This window comes from Phascolarctos cinereus, unplaced genomic scaffold (genome assembly GCF_003287225.1).
Source record: "Phascolarctos cinereus isolate Bilbo 61053 unplaced genomic scaffold, phaCin_HiC Scaffold_2;HRSCAF=192, whole genome shotgun sequence".
NCBI lineage: Eukaryota > Metazoa > Chordata > Mammalia > Diprotodontia > Phascolarctidae > Phascolarctos > Phascolarctos cinereus.
This window is the reverse complement of record NW_027555625.1, coordinates 58,276,203-58,288,417: the sequence shown is the minus strand read 5'-3', so window position 1 is coordinate 58,288,417 and position 12,215 is coordinate 58,276,203. Positions and strand designations below refer to the sequence as shown.

Below are 12,215 nucleotides of genomic sequence, written 5' to 3'. Positions count from 1 at the left end.
TCTCTGCCAAGAAAACCCCAAAATGGAGTCACAAAGAGTCAGTTACGACTGAAAACAACTGAACAAAAATCATGATCATCATGGTTGTAACAGGTAGAGTTCTGGGCCTGGAGTCAGGAAGACCTGAGTTCAAATCCAGCCTCAGACACTTACTAGCTGTGTGACTCTGGGCAAGTGACTTCACTGCTTCCTGCCTCAGTTTCCTCATATATAAAAGAAGAATAATAGCATCTGTCTTCTGGGTTGTGGTAAGAGTCAAATGAGATCATAATTGTAAAGTGCTTTGCAAACCTTAAAGTATTGTATAATGCTAACTATTACTATAGTTGTTATTATTATTATTAAAGCTGGAAGGGACCTTAGCAGAGGCCATCTAAAATCAAGATTTCTTGAGGGGGAAGATAATAAGGCTTGCTCCAAGGTACACGGGTAGTAATAAGATTTGAACCCTTTGGTTTTAAGTCTAGTACTCTTTTTATTTTGTCATGCTGCCCCTTTAAGCCCACCTCTGACCTCACTAAGCTGTTATAAACACTGTGTAGCTGCTTTTGCAAGCCAATGTTGTTCTGCTGACAGTTCCTGGCTATAAGTCATGGACCAGCATGGTCTCTGGAGAACTGAAGCTAAGGACCATACCCAAACCGATGCAGAGGCTTATGGCTCAGGAATGGGCTGCCATATACTCCAAAGAAGAAATTGGGAAGGAGGAAAGGTGGCAAAGATATGACCAAGGAAATGTAGGGTTGAAAAAGAAGGGTCAGTCACATGAGAAATAACTGTAGGATGGCACCTGTGGGTGGGTGGGTGGCTTGGTGTCTGAACTTGGAGCAGAGCCCAGCAACTTAAAGGATCCCCTATGGCAAACTCATGGTAAGATGTGAACAGGAATTAAACAGGATAAGCAAGGGTGAATGTGTGGCAATCTGCATTACTGGTGGGACTATGTACATTAAGAAGTTCACAGATTCATTGGAGTCATTTTGTTTTCATTGTTTTTTCAAACCCTATCCCACATTAGTCATTGACTGAAAACTAGTGTATATATGGAGATATATATATATATATATATATATATATATATCCATATGTGTGTGTGTGTGTGTGTGTGTACATATGTAAAATATCCAAATTCAAGAATCTCTCCACTGTACCATTCTATAGGTTTGGAGTCAGAGGACCAGAACAGTCAAGACCAGGAAGAAGGTTTGAATCTTCTCTCTGATATGTGTGGTCTTGTGTTGTTGTTATTGTTGTGGTTGTGTTGTATTGTTGTTGTTGTTGTTGCTGTTGTTGTTGTTGTTGTTGTTGTTGTTGTTGTTCTTCTTCTTCTTCTTCTTCTTATTCTTCTTCTTCTTCTTCTTCTTCTTCTGCTTCTTCTGCTTCTTCTTCTCCTTCTCCTTCTTCTGTCATTTCAGTCACGTCCAACTCTTCATGACCCCATTTTGGAGAATTTTCTTGGCAAAAATACTGGAGTGGCTTGCCATTTACCTCTCCAGCTCATTTTGCAAATGAGGAAATGGAGGCAAATAGGGTGAAGTGACTTGCCCAGGGTCACACAGCTAGTAAATGTCTGAGGCCAGATTTGAACTTGGGAAGATGTCTTCCTAAATCCAGGCCTGATGCTCTAGCCACTGTACCACCTCTCTGCAGATAGATAGATAGATACGTAGATAGATAGATAGATAGATAGATAGATAGATAGATAGATAGATAGACAGATAGATACAACAGAGGAGAGAGAGAGAGAGAGAGAGAGAGAGAGAGAGAGAGAGAGAGAGATCAGATTAAATGATCCCTTCTAGCTCTGACATCTAAGGTTCTTATGAATTTTTAGAAAATATTCTATGACAGGAGCAGCTAGATAGCGCAGTGGATAGAGTACTGGTCCTGGAGTCAGAGGACCTGAGTTCAAATCTGCCCTCAGACACATAACACTCACTAGCTGTGTGACTCTGGGCAAGTCACTTAACCCCAACTGCCTCACCCCCCCCAAAAAAAAATATATGTATGTATGTATGTATGTATTCTATGACTTGTCAATGTTTGGAAACCCCCTGGCCCAGATGTGACCATGCACAGTCTGAAGGGGGAAAGGCTCTGTCATATCCATCTAGGAATTATACCAATTAGCCTATCAACAGTAATGTCGCATAAGAACATGGACTAACATTTTAAAACCTTCATAGCGCCAGTGAAGTAATTTAACTTCTGACCCTACTTATGACAAAGCTGATTGACAAATTCAATGGGAAGAGAGTCAAAAGCCCGAGGCACACAGAGGTAAAAACCGTTACCCCCTCAAATTCTTCCCCCAACACCCACCAGCTTGACTGCCCCAGAAGAATGATCCGGCAGAGGAGAGACAGGCTGGGTTTATCTGCCTGCACACTGTGAGGCCAAGGGCCATTCCTTTAGGGCTCAGTCATAAAGCACATTGTTTTGAACCAGGGATACAACCCAAGTTGTATCAGCATCATACAATCCCAAGGAGACACCAATACCCAGGTAGAATGAGCTAGAAGATAGAAAGAGAAACAAGCAGGCTTGTCTTCCCTCCAGCCTCATTGTAGGAGGGGAGGGAGGCCAGGCCAGGAGAAGGGAGGGAGCTAGATAATGATTTGTTGTTTGGGAGGCCTAAGGCCTGCGTTTTCTCCTGAGTAGACCTTGCCTGTGATTGACACCAGGCTGTTGTGGTCTCAGCCCTGACTCTTGACAGGCGATCATGAAGCTTCATGAAACCATAATGGATATGGATATGCCAGATTATAGTGTGTCGCTGGACTCTTCTTACACCATGTTAGAGTTTGAGAACCTGCGGGTGCTACCCACAAACTCAGGTGAGTGACCGGCTGAGCTCTCCCTGGCTTTTGCTCTAATGGCAATACTTGGGAAGATGAATTCGTATTTTCAATTGGTCCAGCTACTTAAGTAGCCCGTGAGTCTCTCCAAGAGAGAATTCTTGGTTGATAAATGTATGTGTATGTGTGTGTAATATATATGTATATATGTATGTGTGTATGTACATGCATTTTTTTACTAGTTAAGTACAAAATGGAAACCTTCCTTCATTAAAGGACTTTCTAAGTTCTTATCAGCCCCGGACTCATAGTCAGAGAATATGGGCTCAAAATTTCAGTTCTACTACTTATCACCCAATGACCATAGAAGCCTCTTAACATTTCTGGGAGTCAATTTCCTCATCTTTAACATGAGAGAGGTCAGATTACATGATCTCTATTCCCTCTCCACTGTAAAATCTGTGACTCTAAAAGTTTGCTATCACCTATCTGAGTCTCAGTTTCTTCACCTATAAGATGGCAATAAAAATATCTTATAGTCTCTAATTCATGGGATTGTAGGGAAAGTATTTTGTAGACTTTAAAGTACGATAGAAATAGAAGGTTTTATAATTATGTTTCTTGAAAGCATAATTTATAATGATGACTCTTTTTGCAATACTGACCATGGAGTAGACAAAAAAAGGAAAAGAATCATAAAAAATGTTGTTTAAGCAATTTATTTTATGGACGACCTCCTCCTTTTACTAGCCACATCAGTGGCTTTTCCTGAGTGCCTTCTATGGGGCACAAATAATGATGTATTTGTTATTTGCAAAATCATTGAATTGGAGGCTAGAACCCAGCTCCATGAGGACTCTCAGAAAAGGCAGACTGAGGGAAAAACTGAGGCCTTAAGCAATTGATTTTCTCATTTTGTGCCAGTCAATTAGAAAACTATCACTTTCTTCTTCTTCTTTTTTTTATTTGATTGGAAAGATGCCCCCAGAAAACCCAGAGGCAGAGGCTGCTAGAAAACCCGGGTTCTAGTTCCAGATCTGCCACCAATGCTACGTGGCATTAGGCAAGGCACTTACTTCCCTTAACGGACCTCAGTTTTTTCATATGTACAATGGGGTGGGAGTTGGGGGATGGGGAGGACTGAAGGAACTCTTCTCAAAGGTCCCAGACATTCTATGATTCTAAGTCTATTTACTGTAGCGAATACAAAATATAGTTGTTACCAAATGACTATCTTTCTGCCTTCTGGGCTCTGCTTCTTATGGGTTACCATGACATTTGGAGAAGAGGAGGGTTGTTTTGATTAAGTATACAAAGTATACCTACATCCATCAGCTCAACAGAACATTTGATTCCTGTAGGGGTGGGGAGGGGGAGGGAATGGGGGGGAAGTTAAGAGGGAGGGGCCTGAAATTGACAGGATCTCAATTCTAAAGGCATATGCAATCTAGGTCAATGTTGACCTGTTTGTCTTCTTGTTAATGAGTAACTTGGCTCTCGCAGAAGCTAGCTGTTTTGAAATGTGTTTGTCTTGGGCTAGGATCCCTCTGCAAAAGTTGGGGGGGGGTGAAGTTTATTAAAAAAAATTCAATCCACTCTGTAGTTGTGAAAAGTAGTCTCCCTCCATAGAGGTTATGAGTGGTGTATGAAGACAGTTGAGATCACCCCCAAGCAGCACGCCCTTCACTGTAGGGGTACGCTGGCTTGTGGAGTGGAGTAGAGAAGGAGGAGGGGCTCTGGCCTGGGAGGGGAAACTACTGCACTCTGTTTACAGCCACAAGATTTTATTCTGCAAGGGAGAAAAGGGATTCAGTCATTAGGCATCATCACCTTTCTCAGCAAATACTCTTCGAGAGCCTGCTATGTGAAATACCGAACTCCTCTGAAAAGGGTCCAAAGATTTAGAGCTAGAAATGAGCACACACACACATACACATATAGACATATGTGTATATGCACACATGTGTGTATAGCTATGTACTGTATGTATAGAATTGAGCATATGTGTGTACACACACCACATTTAATTCTAGCTATGTATATGTATGTGTGTATATACTGCATATACACATATGTATATGTATATAATATATAAACATATGCATATGCCTATGTGTATATATACATACATATACATACATACAGAGAGTATGATATATATAATCCAGTAAATTAGGAGTTCCTTGAGGGTAGGGACTGTCTTGCATTCCCAGGGTTTAGCAAAGTACCTGGAACATAGTAGGCATTATACATGAGTATATATGTCTATATAGGTATATATATATATGTGTGTGTGTGTGTGTGTGTGTGTGTGTGTGTGTGTGTGTGTAGTGTATATGTGTGTGTATATCTATATAGTGTATGTGTGTGTGTATATATATATATACTAAGTATAACATATAATCCAGTAAATTAGGAGTTCCTTGAGGACAGAGACTGTCTTCTGCATTCCCAGGGTTTAGCAAAGTTCCTGGACTTAGTAGTCATTATACATGGGTATATATGTCTGTGTATATAATGTGTGTGTGTATATATTCACACACACATATATATACACACACATACATATATATGTGTGTGTGTGTATATATATATATATATATATATATATATAAAATTTAGTTTAAATTACATTTTATATGTGGGAAAATTGAGGTCCAGAATGGAGGAGTTGACTTGTCCAAGGTTCAATAGGTAGTTTTTGGTTTGTTAGTTGTGGTTCTACAATTGATTTCTGGTTCAAGACACTCCCAGGGTAGAAACTCCTTCCACAGATACTCGTGTAACCCCTCCCTCACTTACTATAGAGAGCTGCCTGGAGCACTTAATATTAAATGATTTGCCCAGGGTGGCACCATCAGGATGTTTTGGAGCCAGGACTTGACCCTAGGTCATATCACAAAATTATAGAAACTCAGAATTAGAAGGGACCTTAAAGGCCATCTAGTCCAACCTCTACTTGAACAGAAATTTTTCCTTTCATATTCTTTGTTTGTTTGTTTTGGGGAGGGGGGGTTAAGTGACTTGCCCAAGGTCACACAGATAGTACATTTCTGAGGTTGTATTTGAGCTCACATTCTCCTGACTCCATGGTGGGTGCCATATTCATTGCATCACCTAGCTGCCCTGAGTCTCCCTATTTCACCCAGGCTAGAAGTAGAGCAGCCTTTTGCCAACCCAGTCCCCCCCATAGATCAACATGGGAGCTTTGATCTGCTCCATTTCCAACCTGAACTAGTTCACACCTTTTAAGGCAATTTGATGGCTCCCATTCCCAGAGGATCACCATGTTAGTGGACTTAGTATGCATACCCACTTGGTGTTAGCCCTACTGCAGCTCAAAACTCCTGAACTCAATCTGCAAACCTCAGCCTCTCAAGTAGCAGGAATTACAGGTACACTATTACAAGATATTACAGCCTGGCTTTAATATTCCCAACAAGTCATCATCCAGCCTCCATTTGAAGACCTCCAGTGATGGGGAACTCACAATGTCCTTCAGCAGCCCATTCTTCTTTAAGACAGCTTGATTTGCAAGCAAGTCGCTTTTCACATCAAGCCTAAATCTGCCTTTCCTCAACTTCTACCCATCATTCCTAGTCCTGTCCTTTGGGGCCAAAGAAAGTCTGACCCTCTTTCACGTGGCAGCCCTTCAAATACTTGAAGACAACTATCATGCCCCTACCTAAGTCTCCTCTTTGAACATTCTCATTTCCTTCAATCCATCATTGGATGGCATATTCTCCAGTTCCCTACAATTCTGCAAGGAACTGAAGTTACAGCATCAGGGATCCAGGGCTGGCAGTGACCTTGGAGGACATCTAGTCCAACCTGCACCTAAGGAAGAATCCCCACTCTACAAGACCCCCCAACAAATGAATGAGTATCCAGCCTCTGCTTTTTTTTTGGAAGACCTTAAATGGTGCAGAAACCACTTGGTTTGGATTCAGACCCAAGTCTTTTGACTCCAAATCCAGTGTTCCTTCCACTACCTCATAATTAGTCAAGGAGATAGAACTGATGCACCATAAATTGAAAGCCAAAGGTCTGAGAAGAGAGTCATTAGATGCCTTCATGGACAATGTTGGTTTTGAATGACAGGTAGAATGTCTTCAAGGATAGAGAAAGCAGAGAGAAGATTCCAAGCAGGAGGAAGCAGGAAACAGAATTCAGAGATGGGGAGGAACATTGTTGGGTAGGGTGAACTTGGGAAGACTTCACCCAGGAAGTGGGATCATAGTTAAGCTTTGAAGGATAGATAGGATTTGAATAGGTGGAGAAGATGTAAGAGGAAAATGCAGGAACAGCCTCAACTGAGGCTGTTGGGATCTCTACCTGTTCTCAGATTGAATAAATGATTGAAAAATCATTTATTAAATGCTTACTATGTGTTAAGCACAGGGAGAAACAAACAGAAAAGTTGGGACCATCTCTGTTCTCAAGGACATTGCAACACAGAAGACAACACAGAAGAAAATTCAGCTGCGGGGCAGATGGCAAGGACCAGAAGTTCTAAGAGTTAGTCCATCAGCTGGACAGATGGCAAGGGCCACATGATCTGGAAGTTATAATGATAGACTCATAGAATAATAGGGCAGGAAAGGATCTGAGAAGATGTCCTATGTAGCCCAACTGCCTCATTTTACAGATGAGAAAACAGAAGCCCAGAGCAGGGGACTTGACTTTTCCAAGGTTACACAGGTAATTAGAGGAAGAACTGAGGTTCAGACTCAGCACTTTGAACTTCCGGTTTGGTGCCCTTTCTAACAATGCTGAGATTTTCTACCAAAATTCTAGCCTGCCCCTGCTTACTATACTTTTTTTTGGTGGGACAATGGGGTTAAATGACTTGCCCAGGGTCACATAGCTAGTAAGTGTTATATGTCTGAGGCCGGATCTAAACTCAGGTCCTCCTGACTCCAAGGCCAGAGTTCTATCCACTATACCACCTAGCTGCCCCCTACCATACCTTTTTACAATGGCTTTCCTGTTTCCTGGACCTACCTTGTGACTTCAGTCAACATGGTTTAGTGGGAAGACCATTAGACCTGAAGTCAGAGGCTCCAAATATTTGTTGAACAGAATTGGGTTAGCAATCTGCCTCTGTTACTTACTATTTGTCACTTCATCTCTGTAGACCTCAGTTTTCTCTTCTGCCAAGGGTTGTGCTAGATGATGTATGTCTCCTTCCAGTCTAGATCTATGACTCTACAATCTTGATATCCTGGACTTAGGAATCAGTCCACAAGATCAGTTTATCCATTGCCCCCATGCTATGACCTTGTTCATTAAAAAGATTATCAGTAACTACTATGCATATTTGTTATACAAGTTTTGTTTTCCTTTTTTTCCTTTCAAGGGGCGGGGGGCAGTGAGGTGGGAAAGAAAATTAACAAATGCTTGTTGTTAACTGAAAAAAAAAACATTGGATTTGGAGCAAGGCAATCTGGAGATGAATTATTTAACTATTTGTATGACCTTAGGCAAGTCATGGAACCATCTGTGTTTCAGTTTTCTCCTTTGTAAAATGAGGGGGTTGAATAGTTGATCTTTTAGGTCCTTTGCTGCTTGAAATCCTATTCTATATCTCCATAGGAGAAAGGGAAAAAAGCAAACAAAATAAAAGCTTCCTGGTAACAATGAGTAGCTGGAAACTGGGAAAAATCCAAATGATTAGGCGATGTATTTTAGCTGTCAAAGGACAGTGGAGTCATTTGGACAGACTATACGTTAGTTCCTTCTCGGTAAAGCAGGGAGAAATAATATTTTCCACCAATAAATTCACAGTGATTGTATTGTTCCTTTGTGTAATCTATTTTTGTCAGTTAGAATTGTCCTGATTTTCCTTCTTTAAATTTCTAGAGGCTAGATATCTGAAGTGCTAAGATAAGTGACCCTATTAGTAAATACATGTGGACAGAGGTAGGGTCACTTTAGCAGGGATCTGGTTAAAGCAATGAAGGGCCCTTTTTCAGATGTTTTCTATTCTATATGGTCATATTTGGGTAACCACAACCCTCCTGGGATAAGGAAGTCAAGAAGGGTTCACTCAAAACAGTTGCCATAAAGCCCATGCACTAAAGCTTTCATTTTATTCCTGACACCAGGGACTCCAAGTCTTCTTGACTTTAACTGAAGGTATGATTCCAACAGGCCTTGTGTTAGAAGCAACAACAACCACCTAATGGTGATGCCATCAGGAGGCAGTGGCTTAGAACTACATTACTATGCAATATAATCAACCTTCCTAATGATAAGTCATTAAGAAAATATTAATTTATGTTCAGTGTCTGAGGTCCCACTTCAGTGATTTCAATCCTCCATTCAAGAAGGAAGTGAGGTATATTTTAGATAGAGTTCCATACAGAACGATTTTTTTTTCTAAAGAAAGCACTTTAAGAGGGTAAGCTATGGTTCTCTTGAAAATTCAGTTATGTTGGAAAACTGAGTCCCCAACCCATACCAATATGGATAAACCGTGACTGGACAAATATTACTCCTCCCTCTCTGTGTCTCCTACCTTTAAAATGGGTAAGCCTGTTATCCTCCTTTATGGTCACCCCCAGTAATGGCTTTTTAGAACTCCTGGCTGGCACAACCTATAATCTAACTAATTATAAGTAACTTCCAAGAACCCTATAATTACATCATTTGATATTTTAAGTGAGGCCACAGCACTGATTCTGTTTGCAAACAGAAGTGCTATAAGTGGATAGAGGCAGGGCCATTTTATGGAGATCTGCTAAAAAGCCATGAAGGTCTCCCTTTAGTTGAAGTACATCTTTGTCCAATGTTTTTAAAAAAAGAACTTTCCATGGGTCTTGCTGCCAGGGTCTCAGGATTGACTGACATTCTTTAAGTCCTGTGGCCATTGGCTCCCTTGTCCCCCCTCCCCACCCACTGAGAGGTCACCAGCTGAATCAGTAGATGCAGGGCCAGATGTCACCCAGGGGAGACGTAGGGAATGCAACTGAATGGCCAGCTGTTTGCCATTCTCTGGTCCAGATCTGGCTGTACTCTGGGTTCCTCATACAGATGTACTGGCATCTGGGGAATAGAACCATTTTGTAATTGCCCCCGTAGAAGCCAGAGCAATGTTTCCTGGGACCTTGCTGAGTGTCATTAGTTTTTCATGGAATGTCAGTCCTGGAAGGGACCTTCGACATAATGTAGTTCATTGATGTCAAACTCAAGCAAGGATATGGCCATTAAGCTTTCCATCAAGACCCCCCGTGGCCACATATTTATTGACTTAGAAAAACACATATTAACATTATCTATGTTCTATTACATTTTTTATTTATTTTGTTAAATATTTCCCAATTATAGTTTAATCTTGTTGGGCAGCACTGGGATGTGATGCCTCTGATCTAGTCCAACCCTCTTCTTTCACAGAACAGGAGCACAAGAGTGACTTGGCCAAGGTGACAAAGATAGTTCAGTCTCCCCAGAGTACAGATCTGAGGTGAGGGTTCTATTTGCAAGTTTCTCCTTTTGGGGGAATGGAAAATGGAACAAGGAAGTAGAGGACCTAGAAGTGGCGAACAGATCAAAGGACCATCTCTTGGGGAAAAGGCTGTGCAGGGCAGAGGAAAGAACCCTGGATTAGGAGCCAAAAAGCTGCATTAGGGTCTGGGTTCTCTCACTAACTAGCTGTATACAGTAACGATCCCTTCAAGTCAGCCTCCATCTGCTGTCTGACTGAAGCCTGCAGTGTCACCTCGTACTTAAATCTTTGGTCTTTCTTTGTGTCCCCAGTGCTTGGCATATTGCCTGGCACATAGTAGGTGCTTCATAAATGTTTCTTGTTGACTGACTAATGGACTGGTATAATAGAGGAGTCAGAACATGGAAACCAGGCCTCTTGCCCCTCAATATTCAACAATATTGTCTAATCTCCTCCACTTTTCCAGTTGGGTTGTTGAAGAAATGGAGTCAGGATACATGGGCTCCGCCACTCTGGAGCTGTATGACCTTAGACAAATAACTTCCTCTCTCTAGCTCTGTTTCCTCCTTTGTAAAATGAAAGGGTTGGGCTATACGTGGAGTTCATGAACTTGTTTTTAAAAACATTATGAGAACTGTATTTCGTTATCATTGGTTTTCTTTGTCATCCTAAGTATTTTAAAAAACATTACTCTGGGAAGGGGTCCATAGGCTTCACTAGACCACCAAAGGGGTCCAGGACACAAAATGGAGTAAGAACCCTGGATAATCTCCAAGGTTCTTTCTGGCTGTGGTATCTTATTCAGCCCTCTATAATTTACAAGCTGCTTTCACTTTCATTATCTCATTTTATCTTTGTTTGCCTTGTATATAGAAGGTGCTCAAAAAGCGTTTATTGAACTGGATCCTAACAACATCCCTGTAAAGCAGGCAGGGCAGGACTCACTGACTCCATTTTAGAGAGGAGGAAACTGAGACTCAGAGAGTGCAGGTGACTTGCCCCGGGGGGACATGGTCAGTGCGAGACCCATCCAGGCTAGCCTCATGTGGAATGACTGCCAGGTCAGTGTTCCAGACTAGATACCCTGATGCTTCCTATATCTTAGACCATTAGGAACAGGGGAACTGCAAGAGAACAGAGTGAGCCCCCTGAGTTACACGGGTTGTCTGAGCCTTCTTTCCAAGGAACAGCTTGGAATTCCATTGGCCTTTGGCTTCCAAACTCCTTTTAAAATAAAATAAACTTTCAGAATCGTGTATTTATTCTTGTTTGAATCAGGGCTTTGATCTGCTGGCTAGCTTTCACCCTAGGTCTCCTGCTCTTCCAACTTAGGTAGTAGGAGGCAGAGAGAAGTAGAGGGGCAAACCTTGAAAAGTACACATCCCCACCCCAGCGCCTCCCTTTTGATTTGGCCATGGGGCTTCTCACAGGAAAGATGGGTAGACTATTCTACCAACCAATATTAACATAATCAATCAATTAGCAAGTCTTTATTAGCCCCCTACAATTTACCAGGCACTGTGCTAGGTGCTAGTGATACAAAGACAAAAATGAAATAGATCCTGTCCTCAAAGAGCTTCCATTCTGTACTACGCACAGATAAGAAATGCAAAGTAACAAATAGCTAATATTTGTATGGTGCTTTAAGATTTGCAAAATGTCACATGCACATCACATATCTCCTAGGGTTGTTTCATAATATATATGTTTATATATGTATATATATGTATGTATACACACATATTTGTATGCATACATATATATCTATACATATTTTCATAATATGTATGCATATTATCTCATTTGATCCTCACAACAACCATAGGAAGTAGGGAGGTAGTGCTGTTATTATCCCCATTTTAAGGATGAGGAATCAGGGCTGGGGGAGGTTAAATGACCCACCCATACAGCAGGAAAGTATCTGAAGCAGAATTTGAACTCAGGTCTTCCTGACTCCAGATTTAGCACCT

General features: G+C 41.4%; 1 protein-coding gene across 2 annotated transcripts in view; it reads left to right on the top strand.

Annotated features, from left to right (window-relative positions):
* Nucleotides 1-2,626: 2,626 nt before the first annotated feature.
* Nucleotides 2,627-12,215, top strand: part of LOC110210351 (hepatocyte nuclear factor 4-beta-like) — a 69,770-nt gene continuing 60,181 nt past the window's right edge. For both annotated transcript variants that reach the window (XM_020989248.1, XM_020989247.1), the window contains exon 1: nucleotides 2,627-2,837. In XM_020989248.1, the coding sequence (XP_020844907.1) occupies nucleotides 2,723-2,837 (115 nt within the window). In that variant the 5' untranslated portion in view covers nucleotides 2,627-2,722. The remainder of the gene's footprint in view (nucleotides 2,838-12,215) is intronic.